The 20571-nt window shown below is 37.9% G+C and overlaps 1 protein-coding gene across 2 annotated transcripts in view; it reads left to right on the top strand.

The window, feature by feature from the left end:
* CRISPLD1 (cysteine rich secretory protein LCCL domain containing 1) overlaps nt 1–13982 on the top strand; it is a 40278-nt gene extending 26296 nt beyond the window's left edge. For both annotated transcript variants that reach the window (XM_004602380.2, XM_055127862.1), the window contains 8 exons: nt 143–203; nt 309–375; nt 494–624; nt 2252–2295; nt 2392–2464; nt 5635–5710; nt 9202–9332; nt 12974–13982. In XM_004602380.2, the coding sequence (XP_004602437.1) occupies nt 143–203; nt 309–375; nt 494–624; nt 2252–2295; nt 2392–2464; nt 5635–5710; nt 9202–9332; nt 12974–13025 (635 nt within the window). In that variant the 3' untranslated portion in view covers nt 13026–13982. The remainder of the gene's footprint in view (nt 1–142; nt 204–308; nt 376–493; nt 625–2251; nt 2296–2391; nt 2465–5634; nt 5711–9201; nt 9333–12973) is intronic.
* The last annotated feature ends 6589 nt before the right edge of the window (nt 13983–20571 follow it).

The following is a 20571-nucleotide window of genomic DNA, read 5'->3' as shown; positions in this document are numbered from 1 at the left end:
CTCAGGAGTAAACCCTCAGCACCACCAAGTGTAGCCCTAAAACCAAAAAAAAAAAAAAAAAAGAATGATAATAGCTGAATATTAGATTATATGTGCTGAGTTATACGCATTTTTGGATTGTCTGAATTATTGTATTTTTTAGCCCAGATTGTGTCCTGTGAAGTAAGATTAAGAGATCAGTGCAAAGGAACAACCTGCAACAGGTGAGGCTTATTTATCTCAGAATCCACTCACTAAATATAAGAAATGTTTTCACTCTACATTAATATGCAGAGAACTTAATTTTTTTCCTTAATTCTTTCATTTAGATATGAATGCCCTGCTGGCTGTTTGGATAGTAAAGCTAAAGTTATAGGCAGTGTTCATTATGAAATGGTAAGTGCTATAAATGTGATTTGGAGATAGAGTTCCTTACATGGATAGAATCTTAAGTCATTCCAAAAACAGAACTCTCTCTATTTCAACATCCTCTCTCTCTTCCTTTTCTTCTAAGCAATCCAGCATCTGCAGAGCTGCGATCCATTATGGGATAATAGACAATGATGGTGGTTGGGTAGATGTTACTAGACAAGGAAGAAAACATTATTTCATCAAATCCAATAGAAATGGCATTCAGACAATAGGGTAAGTACCAGAATAATCTCTTGGATATGATGATTTGCAACTAAACCCATGAAGTAACACGTTCTTTTAAAACAAAACAGAAAAATGTAATTTATAAAAAGAAAAGATATTTAATCCTCACTTCAGCTATGTAATTCCCACAGTCCAAAAGAAAACAAAGTATATGCATACACCGAGATGTATACATATATTCAAGCTGCACCACATGCTAATCTTCCTATTTTTTAATTAGATGTCTTCCTATTTTTATTTATTAGGATTTTTATTTTTATTTATTAGAATCTTCCTATTTTTTATTTTACTTTTATTAGAAGTGCACAAATTTAAAGTCAGTCCTTTAATGTGAAACAAGATTTTTCAGCTATGAAATAATATACTCCAGAGAAGTCCAGTGAATGTGTATCTTTTCCCTATTTCGGAAAAATATGGTTTATTTCATGTAACAATAACTTTGTTCATATGATACATTAATAAGTAAAAGAGAATTTTGAACATTTCTCTAAATATATACTATACTTGCTTCCAGACGTATAGTACAGGGATTCACGTGGATCTGGCTGATTCCATTTCGGTCTAGGCGAGAAATGGTCCCCTGAGCATCTCCAGGTGCCGTACCAGTGCCACGGCCTTAGCAGCACTGTGTCTGAGCCCCTGACATTCCACTTGGTCGAGAAGTCCCTGCAGTAGCTCTCGACTCCCACCTCCCAGGCATGATATGAGACCTCGTCCTCAAAAAAACAAACAAAAAACCTGTATCATGTCACCACTTACCGTTTTTCCATTTAAATATAGACTCAGCAAAACAATGCTGATTATACAATTATAAAACATTATATATGTTCATAGATATATGCACTACCATAAATGAGCCTTATCTTTTGCAGTAAGTGTCGTTTTTGAAAATTCCTTACAAATCAATGAAATCTGGTTTTGGTTTTTGGTGTTTGTCCACAACTGATGGTGTTCAGGGGTTACTCCTGACTTGGCACTCAGGGATCACTCCTAACAGTGCCGGCAGGGTGGGAGATGGGGGGATGGGATCCGAGAGGCATATGGGATGCCAGGGATTGAACCTGGGTCACCAGCATGGCCCTACTGGCTGTACTAACTCTCCAGACCTTAAATTAAATTTCAATACTTAGTGGTGTATCTATTCCTGTACTCTTGTTTTTCAAGAATGCATACGACATGGAGAGATTCATTTATTTGCTTTAAACATTATACTAGATAATCCAGAGAACAAACAGATTAGTAATACATGTATTCCTTTGAGATAATTGTAGTGAAATATTAGTTTGGTGATAGGGAATTAGCACACTAAGAATTTCAATTGTACTGGGAAACAAGAGTATATCTGGTTATTAGTATTGTTTTTGTGCTGTTATAGATTTTTAATATTGATAATGAAAAAAGATCATTATGTAATCTCAGGATGCTGTTCATTTGGTTCATACTTGATGAGAGAATGGATTCAGCATAAAATATATAATGTATTCACCTGCAACTAAATGTCTAAATCATCAAATAAGAATGCTTAAGAAGTACTTGCAGACCCCAGAATGCTTGAAATTATTTCGATGATGTTACACAATGTGAAAATGATTGACATTTATGTTTTTATCTCCAGCAAATACCAATCTGCTAATTCCTTCACAGTCTCTAAAGTAACAGGTTAGCACTTTTTTTAATGCTATTTTCTTAGTACTATCTTACATGCTATTGTTTGCAGATTTGCCTAATTGGCTTTTCTGTGTTCTCATTCTTCAGTTCAGGCTGTGACTTGTGAGACCACTGTGGAACAGCTCTGTCCTTTTCATAAGCCTGCTTCACATTGCCCCAGGTAAAGTGTTTGAAATGTTTTCAGTCTCTTTCACAGTGAACAAATTAAGGGTTTTTTTCCTTGCAATGTCCTATTTTCTTACAAAAACGACATCGGTGGGCCAGAGAGATAGTACAGAGATTACTTAAGGTACCTGCTTCATGTGCAGCCTATCGGGTCCGCTTCCAGCACCGCCTGTGGCCCCCAAAATGATCAGGTGCATCCTGGAGGCTGGCTAGGGGAAAGCACAGCACAGCAAGGCCTGAGTAGCATTCATCCTGGGACCTTCCCTTTGAACTCCAGCTTACTTGGCCCAGAGTGACCAGAAGGGTACCTAAGGACCACTCGGAAAGTCCATCCCCCCATCCACGCCCCCCCCACACACCCCAAAATAAACCAATCAAATGATAGGAAAGAGAGGAGCGATTGGTTGTTCACAAAGTAATAAAAGACTGCAGTGTTGATATAGAAAGTACAGTGCGTTGTTTTGTTAGGAGGGCCTCTCAGTTGCAGATGTGATGTAAGTCATCAGTCCTTTACATATGAGTAGCTAACCTATTTCCTTCTGAAAACCAGGTCTGCTGTCTCTAATGCCAGAATTCTGCTTTCTGGGGGGAGCACAGAGTTCAGAAGTATATGCTTGGGGTCTGGAGAGAGCACAGCAGATGAGGTGTTTGCTTTGCACGCTAGCAGATGTGGCTCACATTCCTGACACCCTACATCGTCTCCTAGTGCCACCAAGTGCAGAGACAGGAATAAGCCCTGAGTTCAGTTGAGTGAGGACCCAAAGCAAACAAAAGAAGAGCATTGCTTGGTGTCTAGCTGTGTTGACTCCTAAGCACGGCCAGGTGGTCCTACTGAACCCCAAACCTTCAGGTCCTAGCATTCATTATGACTGGTCATGGATCCTGTGGTTTTCCTATGTAGGGTGCCCTGAGCACTGCTTTGGAGGCTCCTCAAGTTCTAATTTTTTTATTATTAACTAATGAGGATTATTGCATCTATCAATCTCTTATTTTTTTAAGTTAAGGAAAATCATTTTTTTCAGAGAAATTTATTTAGAAAAATGTGAGGGGGGAGAAAGTGAGGAAGATAGGTGTGTTGGAGAGAGAGCAGAGGCTTCTTCAGAGGGCAGAAACCAGATCTTCAATACATCTTTATGGAACCAGAGATTGTGTAGTCAGTTCGATACTATTTGAAGTAAATAATGTCTGTTGTTGCCTTCCAGTCACACGTGAATTACATGTTAAATATTTCTCTTATGAATGTATAATCTCATTTTATTAGAACTTCACTGTTTTTACTTTTCTAGGGACAGTCTGCAATAAAATTGCATTTTTGGTAATCCTAGGGAATTTTTAGAATTCTTTTATAGTTTTCATAAAGCTTATACTATTATATTTTTATATATAGAAAAGACATTAAATAAGGCTGATAGATGTTGTGATATGTTGAAGAAACAAGATATGTTATTTATTCATCAATATTCTTAAAATATTTTTTTATATGTGAGTGTTATGTAGATGACATAGCTTGGCATTGTGACAAGATTTATGAGGACCAAAGAATAAGTGTACTTTTTGTGGAGCATTCCAGCATAAATGCTTTCTTTTTCTACTAGATAGCTATCTCAGTAGAATAGTCTAGCGCAATATTGTTCAAAGGGAAAAATCATTTACATAAAAATAATAATTTAATAATTACTATTGGCTTGGTTCAAGATGATAGATTTCCCAAAAAAGGAAGTGATATAAATCTTTTAAAATTTAATTTCAACTTTTGCTATCACTAATATAAAATAGTGAAAGTAATGAGCTATACATAATTTTAACCTTAAGTAGACTAGAAAATTCTCATCCTGTTTTCTCTTTGAAACTAATGAAGCCAAGTTTGTATGCTATAGATATGGAAAATATACATATGGAAAAATATATTGAAGGGACAGAGTTGGAAGCAGTGAGATTATAGCGAAATGACTCCAGTGTCCAGATGTCAAATCATGGAGTCCAGATTCACAGTAATTGCATTGCAGTGTTCAGCAGAGCTCTGATTTGGATCTGGGTTTTTATGTGTAGCTGATAGAAATCGCTTGTGAGTCTTATGTAAGGTATGAGCTAAGGAGAGAATCTGAGATCAGAAAAAAAAAAAGAAGGGTTTGGTCTGATAGAATTGAAATGCTACCCATTTTTAGGCCCTCTATAGAAAGAACAGATTTGGGGACTTGAGAAGATTAGGAATTTGGCTTTAAACAAGCTTAATTTGAGATCAAGATATTTGTTCATTCTAAGTGGAGTTGTTGATTAGCACATTTGGAATAGAGAAAAGGTTGCAATAGACATATAAATTTGGAAATCATCCGTTTATGAATGGTTTAAACCATTAAATCAAATTGGTTACCCAAAAAATGTGAAGCAAAAGAGAAATGATGAGATTATAAAGCCAATGACTCAAATTTTCAGTTATCCTTCTGTAAGTAACATTCTTTTGACACCTAGGATACCAAATTTTTAGATTTTTAGAAATCATTCTTAATGTTTCTTCTGCTTTAAATTCAGAAGTTAGAAACCACTTAGGCAGAGAGAAAGAAGGAAGGGAGGAATCAACAGGAAAAAGGGCATCAGTTATTTAGTGGATAAAAGTGGTTTTCTAGTAGAGGATTTAATGCAGTATTGGATTTTTAATGATCATACTGAAGCTTAATGTGTTAATATTATAATCTATTGTTCCTTCAGTAGGAACAGAGGATTTAAAGTATGTGTAAAAAAATAAAAGCAAAGAATAAGATCATTTTTGATTACTAAAAAGAAAAAAACATTGTTCCCCAAAGCTAGAAGTCAGTAAAGCAAAAGTAGTTGTATCTCCTGTCTGGCTTCTAATATTGACTTAATTCAGAAGAAAACCAGTAAGTTGGGCAGCCAAGATGTAACATAAGTGCTGGCATGTGTGAGGTCCTGAGTTAGGTCCCCAGTACTTCCTGCCACCTCCTCCAACTTTCTCACTGCTTGGTTTGTCCCTGGTATCCTTTGAGCATCCCTGGGCCCCAAATTACTAACAGTCATGTCTGTACATCGAGGGGTAAACACTATAGGATATTTAACTTTACAATCTTGAATTGGCTTTTCTGTATACTATCTTGGTTTTGTTAATAGAACAGGTTGAAGTAACCAACTGCTTAATTTATTTTTTTTCAGAGTCTATTGCCCACGGAACTGTATGCAGGCAAATCCACATTACGTTCGTGTAATTGGAACTCGAATTTATTCTGATGTAAGTACACTAATTCATACAGTTCTCTGTATTCGTGTGTGTGTATTTACACATTTATGTACTGTGTGAATAAACTATGTATATATACACTAGCAATAGAATTAGGAAACATATTCTGTCTTAGCTACAGGTTCTCAGGAGAGTTCAACTTCATTACCACTAAAAAAATGAATACCACATAGGAATGAGTACATAATACTTTGTTTTTACTGCAGTTTTCTCTCTATCCTATCCACATATTTTGTCCCAAACACATGATGAAATAAATATTCTGGACACAGTTCTCTTTTCTGTAGTGTTTATTTTAGTTCTCTAGTGCTTGAAATGTAATTTGAATAATTAACAATTTTTCAAATATACGAAGAGCATATTCACTGCCAAGGGGCATTTAAAAAGTGGCATTCTGTCAAAAACAAATAATACATTAGAAAAATCATAGGAAAACAAATGGAGGGGATGTTATACTGGGTGACTCTGAACAAGAATATTTGCTGTGATGGCTTCAGTGGGGGATAAGCACTTTTTGAGTCAGATTTCAAGTGTGAGTTGGTAAAGAGAGTTAAGGAACTCATTCTTAATGGGGTGATTGGATCTACAAAGACATGGGAGGGAGAGCTAATCAGATTCTGGCGGAAGAGCACATAGGTTTGCTTGTAGCTGAGCTGATGCGCATTGCAGCTAAAATTTGCCACTAGTTTAATGTAGGAATAGACGGATCCAGATCTTGAAGCATAAGTAGAGTCTTGAATGTATGCTGATAAATTTAGATTAAGTCAGTTATCGGAACAGTTTATAAAAGAAGCGAGAAATACATATTAAAGTATATTGTAAATATGATCATGAAAGAGGCCTAAAATATTTATCTTATTACCTTGTTTGTCTTGTCAAATTCACTTAAATCTTTTTTTTTTTTAACTTAAGCTTTACTTTGGAGATTGTTCTCCAAATCTGTCTCTCCCAAACTTCAGCTTCCCAGTGTTATTATCTGTACCTTAAATGTACTGCTGGTATCTTAACTTGCTCTTCATCCCATTGATGCTTATTACCTTTGCAATCCTCCTTTGTATAATTTTTCTGTCAAAGTCGTGATCAATCTTTGTGTCCTTCTTTCAATCCTGCTACTTGCTTTTTTTCTTTTAGCACCCAGCCACTCTTAGGCCTCGTGATTGTTCCCTGACCTTTTAAATTAATGTTTAAGTTCCTGAGGGTAGCAGTTTGGTAATTAATTCATAGATCCTTTTTTTTTTTTCCTTTAACGGCATGAAGCATGTCCAGCTGAGAACAGAACAGGCTTACTGCCTGCTTCACTTAAAGCACATAGATACTAAGTCAAGTCCTCGCGCACATTTGTTGAAAGTATAAAGAAATAAATGCATATGAATGAACATACTTAGAACCATCAGAGGTTTCTAAAGAAATCGTTATTTCCAGATTTTCCTTTTAATCACCCAGGCTTGTAATTTTAGTTATGCCTGGTCTTTAAGCTCTCTCCCATGTGTCTACACATGCAAGTCGTTACTAGAGTCAAGATTCTGTTAGAATTTACATCCTGAGATTATTTTTCTTCTTACCTCAGTGAAATATGTAAGTAATTAGTCATGCATTGTGTAATCTGGAAATGTACATACTGCTATTTCATGGTGAGTGCAGAGGAAGAAATTCAACCAAAAACTAACAATTTTTCCATCTTCTGCAAAATACATTCTTTAATACAGGATATGCAGGGTAGTCCCCAGCACTTGTGGGGTGCCACCCCCAGAGAGATTAGAATCAGTCTACAAGTTTGTTACCCCTCTCTGTCTCTCTCTCTCTCTCTCTCTCTCTCTCTCTCTCCCTCCCACTTTCTCTCACTCCCTTTCTATTTAGAGTTGCAAATTGTACATTCTATTTCTTTGAACTTTTTTTCTCATTCATTATGGATGGCATTCTGTTTTCATTAAAAGTACTCCACTCTTTTCACAGAAAAATCCTTCTTTTCATGATGGATTATTCCTATTAAATGTGGGTATTAAAAGAAAATCTCATATTAAAAGAAAATCTCATCTGACCTCTGAACTCATATAGGAATGCCTGCTGATTGCATAGTCATGAGAAAAAAACATACCTTTCACATATATTAAGTGAATATCATATTTCACTTAGGTTGAACTTAGTGAATGTTATATCTAAGCACTCTTACTGCCTTGGGGAAAATGCTAATCACATCCTTTTAAAAGAACAAGATAAATAATTATTTTTAATTTCATTCAGTTGCAAATTGCATTGGGTTTAAATATTAACACAAAACTTAAAATGAAGAAAAAAAAGTTAAAATGAAGGATAAAATGCTTCCTTAGAGAAAGGACATAAAGTTTTAGGTGTATAGAATTTTTGTGATATTTAAAAAGACATGAAAATTATTTAAACAACTTCACATTTGAAGTGATTTAATAAAGCCTGACTAATGTCAAAGTTCAAAATATCACTAATAAAGCAAGGTTATATAATATGTGGATGCTTATGTGAACTTAGCAAAAAAATTACAATTTACAATTAAGTCACCTACTTGAACAAAGAGATTAGAAAATAACACACCAGTGTTATTAGAAAGACCCAGAGGTGGATTGCTCTCCAGAAATAGTTCAAGTGTTCTTTTTTGTGGAATTTCCATAGGCTATCATTTTCTGTTGACAAATTTTGGAAGAAAATGGGAATCAATCAGATGTTAAAATTTTGACACGAATTTAATGGCCAAAGGAAGAGTTAACTTTTAGAAGTCAGTAGTTTAAAAGAATAAAAATGAAAATAATTAACCTATAAAAGTAATTTTCTTTCCCATAGAAATCCCATTCAATTCAGATTATATAATTGCAACAGTGCAACCACAGCAGATTTTTTTTGTAATATTTTGTCAGACTATTCAAACCAGATTGATGAGCATTGAAAAGTTTGGCTGAAGTGATGATTGTTCTTTATATTTTTTGCCTTGAGATTATCTTCTCAGCTATATTTTCTCTGCGTGATACATTACTTAACAGAAAAATCACTCTCCTGTTTAATTTATTTGTATTTGGAAAAGGGACCCTAGAGATTTGCAGAACTATGAGTTGTTTGCAGTTCAAAACTGAGCATAATGAGGCACAGATAATCCAACCTGTGACTTTTTATTTAGCACTGTCCCAGGAGGGTCCAGCAAGGACCTGAAATTTTTCAGTGATAGAGAATCATCAGCTTTTGAATAGCTGCAAAGAGCACATTTGCATTTCATTGCTTTGCTAGTTGAAAGTATCTGTTGTTTGGATGGGCTGGCCTTTGCTACGTTTAATGGGGAAGGAATTCTTTCAATGCTCAGTTCTTGCTCTAACTGTGACTTTGGAAACTCCTTCATGCACAAAATACCATCTTGTAGCTGCTCACAGGGTCTCATGTAGAGACAGATCTGGTAGAAGAGTAGAATGGGGCAAAATCAGTGGTCATTTCCTATTAATCATGGGTGTTCTTTGCTCCTTCAGGTGTCTAGTATCTGTAGAGCAGCAGTGCATGCTGGGGTGATTCGAAATCATGGTGGATATGTTGATGTCATGCCTGTGGATAAAAGAAAGACTTACACTGCTTCTTTCCAGAACGGAATCTTCTCAGAAAGGTAAATATAGGGGGCTGGAGTGATAACACAGCGGTTAGGGCGTTTGCCTTGCACCCAGCCAACCCGGGTTCGAATCCCAGCATCCCATATGGTCCCCTGAGCACCGCTAAGGGTAATTCCTGAGTGCAGAGCCAGGAGTAACCCCTGTGCATTGCCGGGTGTGACCCAAAAAAAGAAAAAAAAGGTAAATATGGATATTAGTATGCACATACCCACATACACACACACACACACACACACACACAACTCACTTGAATATGGATTTGGAGCTACATTGCTTGCTGTGTTTCCTTTGCACACTGTAATAGCTCTCCTGGATGGGAGAAACTACAGTACCAAAGGTGCCTGTCTCCTGCAGCCTTAGAAAAATCAACATGGAAATCGGATTAGGAGTCAGAACCAAGCATTTGTTAATAGATAACAAGGAGATTTCTTTGATCCTCTTTTGGGTTTTCTAGATTACTTTTCATGCTTAATTCTTTTTAGATGAGCTGACTATTTCTCTAATCCAGTTCTCTGACAAAGTGTTTGACAAAAACAATGAGTGTGATTTTCCTCCACAGCCGACTTCTTTTTTTGATTGGACATTGTATGATATAAATGAACTTTCTCAGGTCATCAAATCCTACTTACTAGCCCCTTAGTAGGATGAGTTGTAATGAGTTGGAGAAGTACTCATGACTTAGAAAAGAACCTGTAGTAACTTTTCATATCACTGGTGTTTGTGGAAGCAATGTTAAGTTCCATTATTTTATGTAGCACTGTAGCACTGTCGTCCCGCTGTTCATCGATTTGCCCTAGCGGGCACCAGTAATGTCTCAATGTCTTAATGTCATAATGGTGAGACTTGTTACTGTTTTTGGTATATCAAATACACCACGGATAGCTTGCCAGGCTCTGCCGAGCTTGCCAGGCTCTACCGATTATTTTATGTAGTTACAGAAAACTCTCTAACTTTTACTTGTTTGAGGAATTGTTTGTGTCACTCCTTTTAGTGCTCAGGGCCTACTCCTGGATCTGTGCTCCGGGATTACTGGTGGAGGTTCTCTGGGGACTGTATGTTGCCCAGGATGGAATGGGGCTGGTTGCATGAAAGGCAAGTGCCTTCAGCTCCTTGTACTACCTCCGGGCCCGTAACTTTTAAACATTTACTGAGAAATTTAAAATGACCAATTCAGAGTTGAAATAGTATAGTTTATTTTTAATGGGCACTGACATGTGTATAATGCATGACATCAAGATTGCTTTACATTACTCTGAGTGATATTTTCATAAAAAGACAGATTTGCATCTAGCTTATATTTTCAGGTGATATTGAAAATTTGAGGTGAGGGGTTCAGTCATAGGCCCTGGGGCCTAACTCCGCAGTCTTAGAGCCAGGTTCATCTCCAGGGCCCTAGGCTTAGTGATGCTTTCTCTCATGGTATCATGGTAGATGAAAAAGAAACATAATAGACACATTAGACACATTCATTTTTTAGGACACTCGGCCAGCCTGTTTCTTATGAACAAAAATGTCTGGGGGTGGCCAGAGAAGTACAGAGGGTTAGGCACCTGCCTAGCACAGGGTCAGTAGGGTTTGATCCCTGGTATCCTACATGGTCCCCTGAGTACCAGCAAGAGTGATTCCTGGTGCAGAAGCAGGAGTAATCCCTGAGCATCGCTGTGTGTGGTCTCAATACCCAAAACAAAAAAAGGTCTTGATGAACTTCTGCTGAGGGAAGAAACTGACTCATGTGTGTCTATTTCCTGTGCTTTCTGTACAGACATGTGATATCTGTGTCCTATTTTCACTCTAAATTTCTCCCTAGTATACCTCTGAAGATTTTTTTGTTTGGGGGCCACACCTGGCCATGTTCAGGGCATACTCCTGGCTCTGTACTCAGGGAATCACTCCTTTCCCTGAGTTTAGGTGACCATATGGCGTGGCACGAATTAAACCTGGGTCAGCAGCATGCAAGTCATGCCCTTTACCTGCTGTACTATCTCTCAGACTCAACACCATTTCTTTATTATTATTTTTAAGAAAATAAACTTAATGCAGAAATCTATAGGTATCAAAGGTTTATATTTGATTATAGTGAATAATGACTAATGATATTATTAATCTAATATGTAGGGGTTAAAGCAAAACACCTTAATTTATATTGTCAAATAAAATAGAAATCATTTAAACTGAGTGCATGCCTTACATATGGGAGGGCCTGGTTTGCAGCCAAGCACTGTCACAGACAGTGAGCATTGCCAGGAGACACCCTAGCACCATGCAGTGAGTAACTCCTTAGCACTGCCAAGTAGGGCTCCAAACCGCAATAAATACACAAATTAAAAAAAAATAGATTCTGGGGGTCATGGAGATAGTACACAGGTGTTAGGATGCGGGAATTCCATGGGTTCCGCCCCCAGCATCACCGGGCCTCCTGAGCCTGGTGGGGTGCAGCACACATGGAGGTTATATTCATGTGACAGAGGCCTGAGAAAGTTGATTTATACCAAGCACCAATGCAGTGACCCCGCTGCTCCCCAGCTCTGTAAGGCGCAAGCAGTTTTGCTTCCTCAAGCCCTAGTGCTCAACCTCCAACTCAGTTGGACTTAGGTATCCCTGAGCACTGTCCAGCAAGTCCCCTCCAAAAATTAGCGTTTTTTTGCATTGATTTCAACTTGTGTTGTAAAGTAAGTGCAAAGTGAGATTGAGTACTCACATCTGTGTGTTTCTGTAGACTTTTCTACTGCAGTGAAGAAAGTCTTAGGAATTTTCAGATTGGAACACTGAACCAAGATTTGCCTTGAAACTGTAGACTTGAGCCAAGACAAGAATTCAAAGGGCTGGAGTGCATGCCTGGCATGTGTGAGACCCAGAATCCGATCCCCTCACCAACTAGCCCCCTGAACACCACTAGGTGTAGCCCAAAATGACCCGAAGCACTTCCAGACGTGGTTGTGGAGGCCCCTACACCTCTTAACTTAAGCATCAAATCACCTACTCTGCACAGCTGAGCTGAGTATTCCCAAGAGTAACTCCCCAGGATCCGTGAGCACTGTAGCATCAAATCATCCGCTTTGCACAGTTGAGCTGAGTATCCCCAGGAGTAACTCCCAGGATCCCTGAGCACTGTTGGATACCCTGTGCAAGAAAGAAATGATAAATATTAAAGACAGTAGTAAGTATGATAGCAGGATAATTGAATTGTCAGACTTGGGGAAAAGTAAGTTAGTATTCTAGAGTCTTGCTTAAATATGACAGTGTTTTTAAATTTACATTTAACTTTTAGCCATTGTAACTCATTGAAAACTGAATCTCAATAATCTCCCAGTGAAATGAAATAACAGCTGTTCAATTATGTTGTACTAAATTAAAAGGTAGTTTATATAAATCTCATTCTATAATCTGTGGGGTTCTATATAAAATACTGTAATAACCATTATTACACCTTGAATTTCTGAAGCCAAGCATACAACCCAGATTTAAAGAATTATGTCATTCTCGCTTAGGATTTCCAAAAGCCATAAATTACAGTAGCGAAAGAAATGCGACCATCTGGATTTGTAGAGTTACTTTCCTGACTGTCCTAAGAAAGGATGATTCAGTTAAAGAGTTATATATAAGAATGACATCAACACACTATTTATATTCTCTGCAGTTTACAGAATCCTCCGGGAGGAAAGGCATTCAGAGTATTTGCTGTTGTCTGAATGAAACACACGGAAGAGGATCACAGAGACTATTCCAAATGCCATATTTTAAAAATTTGTATAAAACTGTAACATTACTGTACAGAAGATATCAACTATTTTTCAGCCCCTTGCAAAAGTGCCAAAAGCATACGATAAACTCTGTAAAGTAAAACATGGGACATTATTAGCTTTGGGGAAAATAATGGGTATGTAATGGTTTTAGAAATCCTGTGTTAAATATTGCTATATTTTCTTAGCAGTTATTTCTACAGTAAATTACATAGTCATGATTGTTCTACATTTTATATTATATTTTATGGTGCTTTGTATATGCCACTAATAAGATGAATCTAAACAGTGAATGTGAATGGCCCTCAGAAAATCATTTGGTACATTTGAATTAATCAATTCAAAAAATTGATGAAACCATGTATCTTCTTTTCCCAATTCAATACTATGCTATTTCCTACCCCAAATAACCAAGTAATTTCCACCTAATAACTACATAGTTATTCTTTAAATTTAGACATGGAATATTAAATCATGGCACTGCACTTCTTATTTTGTATAAAACAATTCCTTAATATGCAAATGAATCTGTTAAATGTTTGATTCCTTGGGAAGAGCCTTTGCTAGTTAATGAGTTGACGTTGGTAGTGTTGTTGTAAACCTTGCTAGTGATATAGAGGGTTAAGCATGGATAGCCAAACTGAGGTCACATATTTTCTTTTGTATCCTGGCAAATACTCCTGCGGGCCAGGAAGTATGGTAGCAAAAAGTTTAGCAAAGATACACTAATATGTTGTATCACCATTGCCACTGATGTTCTTATGGTAAATGGCTATGTGTATAAATGTTGCCATATAATAATACCTATAAGGTTGGTATGTTTATTTCTATGAAAAATGCATTGTGCTTTGAAACAAAAAAATCTGTAAATGTTAATTTTGATAATTTTTTTCTGGTGAAATTACTTTGCCCCTATAAACATAGTAAAATTAAATAAGTTTCAAAGTATTATTGGTCTTTTCTATTCTTATTTTGATTTAAGTTGTTTAGAGTTAACCAATATTTGCAAACATCAATTTTTTTTTATTGATGCTAAGGTAAATCTTCAACCACAGAAGTCTTCAAAGACCACGTCATTAGTTTAGATATTTGGTATGTAAAATTAAGTAGATGAGATGATTATCTGGAAGTATTATATTAAGAAGAATTTAGCATCAAATGAGAGATGAATCTATAAAAGGAAAGGAAGTAATCTGAAAGATACAGAGTGCTAAAAGAAGAATTGATAAGACAACAATTCCTTCAGATGGTTTTAGAAATTTAAATAAGGGAGAAGATGGGTGACTTAGGGAAATACAAAGAGTTGGATGCAGAGTGGATGCAGAGTTGGGAAGCAGGAAGTATGGGGGGCAAGGAGCTTATCTTGCATGCAGGTGACCCTGGTTCACTTCCTGGCACTACGTACAGTTCCCTGAATGATCCCTGAGTACAGAGCCAGATAAAGCCTGTGAGAACCCACTGAATGTTGCCCCAAGCCACACCATCCCCAGAAAAAAGGGATTCACAATACCTGCAACCAGAGAGGAGTCCTTATGAAGAAACTTAACCATGTGATCACTTGTCAAGTATTGGCCAAGATCACTTCAAAATATAGGTGACTACAGAATGGAATGGAAGAAAGTATTTGCCTATAATTCATCTGGTAAAAATTAATATCCAATGAGTAATTCCATCAAAAGGGAAAGAGGTGAACAGAGACTTCTTTAAAGGAGATGTACATATGGCCAATAAGTATATGAAAAAAAATTCTCTCAGGAAAATTGTCTGCCATAGAGGCAGGGGGAAGGGTGGGAGTGGGGGTTGGGGGAATACTGGGGACATTGGTGATTAAAAAAATGTACACTGGCGGAGGGATGGGTGTTTGATCAGTGTATGATTGAAAGCCAAACAAGAAAGTTTTATAACTAGCTCATGGTGATTCAATAGAAAAAAAAAAATCTAAAACAATTCTCTCAGACAGCTATTTTCAGGATAACATGACAGTGAGTACTGACACACCAGTGAGATGGATATACACACATAAAAGAATAAAAACAACCAATGCTGCTATGGATGTAGGGGAAAAAGGAATCCTCATCCACTGTTGGTGGAAATGTCAACTGGTTTAGCTCTGTAGAAGATAATATGGACACTTGAAAAACGGAATTGATGCTTCCATATGATCCAGCATTTCCACTTTCTGGCATCTACTCTAGGGGCCAAAAAACTCTAGGAACAAAAGACGGTTCAGCTTCTATTTCATTATAACACTTCATAATAGGCAAGATTCAGAAACAACCTAGGTGTGCAAGAACAGATGATAGGATAAAGGAATCCTGGTACATACACACAGTGGAATATTACCATAAGGATAAAATCATACAATTTTGCCACCACATAGATGGAACTAGAGTGTATCAGGCTCAGGAAAGTCAGTCAGGAGAGTACCAAATGCAGAATCATCTGTCATATGTAGGATATAAAGACATACAATAAAGGAGGGAGAAATGGCCAAAGACAACAGAACTGAAGAGTCTGATCTATAGAACAGATTATACCTGTTGGGAAATGGGAGAGATGGAGGAAACCTGGTGACCATGGGCATTGGTTGGGGGGAGTATGCATAGTGGCTATGAGTGTGGATTTGGAATGATATCATATGAAACTATCAATAGTATTGTAAAAATTGTAGTACTTCAACAAAAGTATACACAGTTTATAAAATATAACCATTTGTATGTACTTTTGGTAGTTTGTTATTAAAATTTCATTGATGTAACATTGGTTAACATGTTTTCTAGGCAAAATATTACCCCACCTCCCACCAAAGTGTCACAACACAGTCCCTAGATCCTTTCTGATAACTACCTACTTGATAACCTGAATTTTTATTTCTAAGATTTTTTCCCATTGGACTGTGTTTCTTAATTTGTTTCTAAATATACCATAAACAAGTATGATTTGATTTGTTTTATTTCACATAATCTCTTCAGATTCCAAACATGTTGTGGCAAAGAGCAAGATTCTATAATTTCTTGTTAGGTGAGTCACATTGCACTGTATTTGCCAGGCCCATTCATTTACACATCTGTCATTTAAGAATTCAATCGACATCACAGTGATTCTCTAATAAATTTTTTTTAATTAAAAAAAAAGAATTCAGTCAGGGGCTAGAGTGATAGCACAGCGGGTAGGGCATTTGCCTTGCATGCTGCCGACCCAGGTTTGATTCCCAGCATCCCATATGGTCCCCTGAGCACGGCCAGGGGTAATTCCTGAGTGCAAAGCCAGGAGTGACCCCTGAGCATCGCTGGGTGTGACCCAAAAAGCAAAAAGAAAAAAATTCAGTTGACTTCTGTGCATTGATTTTGTTACCAATAGCCTGTTATTTGACTATATACATATACTGTTTTTAGTACTTCTTTATTGGATTCTTTAGGGCTTTCTATGTACAAGATCATTTCTTCTGTAAATAGTGATAGCTTGATATTTTTACCCCTCTGAATTTCTTTGATTTCTCTTTCTTACCATTTAATAGGTATGGCAAGGACTTTCAATACCGTGTTTAATAGTATCAGTGAAAGTGGACATCTTTGTCTGCCTGAGCTTAGAGGAAAGGCTTTTGATTTTTCCCTATTAAGGATCATATTATCTGTGAGTTCATTCTGTATGGCCTTAAATCGCTTTTTAAAAAATTTTTGGTTTTGGGCCACATTTATCAATGCTCAGGGGTTTCTCATGGCTTTGCTCAGGAATCACTCCTGACAGTCATTGGGGAACCATATGAGATTCCTGGGATCTAACTCAGGTCAGCTGCATGCAAGGCAATGGCCCTACTTCCTGTACTTTCACTCTGGCCCCAAATTCTTATTTTGTTCTGAGGCTTTTCATCATTAGAGTGTGTTGAATATTGTCGCGTGCTTTCTGCACTACAGGGATGATCATATGACTTTGTACTTCCTTTTATTAATATGATGTATAACAATTGAGTTGAGAAATAAATGGACAATTTACAACAAAGAGTTTAGGTGCATGAAGTGGAGCAATGAGAGTCTCCTTAAAAAGATTATGCTGGTGAAGGAAAATGTGAGCCAAACCCTCCACAACAATGAAGCTAAAGGCATCTTCAAAGATGAAATACCACTGACCAAACATGTGGAAGCAAAGATAAACAAATGGGACTGCATTAAACTAAAAAGCTTCTGGACCTCAAAAGAAACAGCGACCAACATACAGAGACAGCCCACAATTTGGAAAAAATATTTATCCAATGCCCACCTGATAGGGGTTTAATATCTAAAATATATAAGGCACTGGTAGTACTTTACAAGATAAAAACATCCAACCCTATCCAAAAATGGGGAGAAGAAATGAACAGAAACTTTCTCAAAGAAGAAATACAAATAGCCCAAAACATGAAAATATCTCTATATCTCTAATCATCAAGGAGATACAAATGAAAACAACAAAGAGATCTCACACCACAGAGACTGGCACATCAAAAAGGACAAGAGCAGCCAATGCTGATGTGGATATGGGGATAAAGGGACTCTTCTTCATTGTTGGTGGGAATGCTGACTGGTCTAGTCTTTTTGGAAAAACAACATAGACATTCCTCAAAAAGCTAGAAATTGAGCTTCCATATGACCCAGCAATACCACTTCTGGGAATATACCCTGGAGGCCAAAAAACATACAGCAGAAATGCCATCTGCACTTCTGTGTTCATTGTAGCACTATTCACAATACCAGCATCTGGAAACAACCCAAGTACCCCAAAACAGATGACTTGTTAAAGAAACTATAGTACAGCTACACAATAGAATACTACGCAGCTGTTAGGAAAATGAAGTTATGAATTTGCTTATAAATGGATGGACGTGGAGAATATCATGGTGAGTGAAATGAGTCAGAAGGAGAAGGATAGAATAGTTACACTCATTTGTGGTATATATAAAAAATAATAATATGAGACCAATACCCAAGGACAGTAGAAACAGTAGAGTAGAGCCAGTAGACAGTAGAGCCAGGAGGACTGGTCTGTGGTTGGAAGCTTGCCTCAATTACTGGGCGAAAAGGCAATTGGGATAGAGAAGGGATCACCATGACAAAGATATTTGGAAGTGATCACTCTGAGTAAGAACTGTATGCAAAAGCAGGTAAAGAAACAAACAGTACCTGTGTTGCTAACCATAATGCCCCAAAGGGGAGAGAGAGAGATACAGAGACAGAAAAAGAGAGAGAGAAAGAAGGAAAATGACTGCTATAAGACAGGCTTGGGGAAAGGTGCCAGGAGGGAAACTGGGGCCATTGGTGGTAGGAAACGTACACTGGTGGAGGAATGGGTACTGGAGCACTGTATGACTGAAATTCAACCATGATCAGCTTTGTAACTGTGTATCTCATGGTGACTCAAAGAAAAATTAGATTTAAATAAAGTTTCAAAAAGGAAATAAAGAACAAAAGGGGGGGAAAGAACAAAAGAGGACATAAGAGGGAGTGAGGGATGAAGTCATATAGAAACTTATGGGATCTAAGTATCTATCTGGCACATATATTTTGGTTAATGATAAACGCATCAAATGGGTACTTAACTAAGGTAGGTTCCTGGTTATATTACAGGACACAGGCCAGAAAAGTCGTTCTTGGTCTCCTTACACTTTATTCCCTTTTAATAAGTAGATATCAAGAAATTTTTTAAAAATGATACTAGAAGAAGTGGAAGGAGAAGGAAGGAAGGAAGGAAGGAAGGAAGGAAGGAAGGAAGGAAGGAAGGAAGGAAGGAAGGAAGGAAGGAAGGAAGGAAAGAAGAAAGGAGGGAGGAAGGGAAGGAAGGAAGGGAGGAAGGAAGGAGGGAAGGGAGGGAGAACTAAGGCAGGCAGACTATTTTTACACCATTCACAAAGATTCAAAAGAGATTAACTATCTTAATATCAAACCTGTCTCTGAGGCTTGCCTAAGAAAAATATAGGCAAAATCTCCAAGTTTTTGACTTTAGAGGAGTCTTTAATGATTTTACCCCATTGGTTCTTTTATTTAAAAGAACTGAACAGTATACTATACCAAACTAAAACTTTGCATTTTAAAAAGAATGATGAAACCCTTGAGCTCATTTGCCAATGTGTCCTGGTGCGAGCCTCAGGCAATCACAAGCTAACATCAGAGATCGCAAAGCTGTGCAGAGAAGTGATAAAGGAAGACCTCAAACAGAGAAGAGCAGCAGTGTTGGCCGATGTGGCAGAAGCCAAGAAAAGTATTTGCAACACCATCCTATCCTTCGCCAACTATAAGAGCAAGATGACTGCCCTCTGACATCCTGATGGATCTATCACATCTTCCAGAAGGGCAATGGAAGAGGTTATCCACGACTTCTACTCAGATCTCTTCCATAGCCACGTTCACCTGCACACATACCAAATTCCACAGGATGGGTATGTCGTTCCCAGTGTTCTCCCTTCCGAAATCCAACATGCCGTTTTGTCGGTAAAGATGCGTAGAGCACTTGGTCCAGACAAGGTCAGACCCGAACACCTGAAGAATCTGCCGACAGTACTCGTCAATACACTGGCTCGGCTCTTCACACACTACCTGTCTGAATGCAAGTTTCCATCCCAATGGAAAACCAGCAGGACCGTTCTGTTGTACAAGAAGGGAGACATCCATGATATTGGCAACTATCACTTGATCTGCCTGTTGTCCCCATCGTCTACAAATTATTCACTCGAGTCATCCTGAATAGGATTGGCAGAACACTAGATGAAGGACAGCCATGTGAGCAAGCTGGGTTCTGAAAAGGATTCAGCACAATCGACCATAGCCACATGGTGACCAAGCTCATTGAGGTTTTGCGAGAGTTCAAGATGCCGCGCTGTCTAACGTTCTTTGATGTAAAGAAGGTCTCTGATTCTGTTGAGACTGAAGCGGTCATCAAAGTCCTGGCCAAACAGGGTGTTCAAACTCAGTACATCAAGATCCTCCACGAGCTGTATTACGGATTCACCACCAGGATCTCACCATTCTACAACGAAGTGATCGTCGACATAAAGAGAGGGGTTTGGCAGGGCGACACCATTTCACCGAAACTCTTCAGTGCCACCCTCAAGAACATCATGCGACCACTGGAATGGGAAGGAATGGGAGTGAAGATAGACGGTCAGCAACTACACCACCTCCACTTTGCTGATAACATCATTCTCATAACACCATATATCAGACAAGCAGCATGAATGCTGGCCGACTTCAATTGTGAGTGTGCAAAGGTCAGACTGGAGCTGAATCTCATGAAGACAATGTTCATGAGAAACAGACTAGTTCCTTGTGTTCCATTTGCCCTCAACGGAATGAACATCTCCAAATGCAGGAGTTATGTGTACCTAGGCCAAGAACTCAATATGACGCACCACCTGGCACCTGAACTGTGCAGGAGGAAGAGAGCAGCGTGGAATGCCTTCAAGAGCATTGAAGAAGTGGTTAAGAGGATGAAGAATCTTCCACTCTGGGCACATCTTTTTGACTCC

This window comes from Sorex araneus, chromosome 2, assembly GCF_027595985.1.
Source record: "Sorex araneus isolate mSorAra2 chromosome 2, mSorAra2.pri, whole genome shotgun sequence".
NCBI lineage: Eukaryota > Metazoa > Chordata > Mammalia > Eulipotyphla > Soricidae > Sorex > Sorex araneus.
This window is presented reverse-complemented; position numbering and strand designations above follow the sequence as displayed.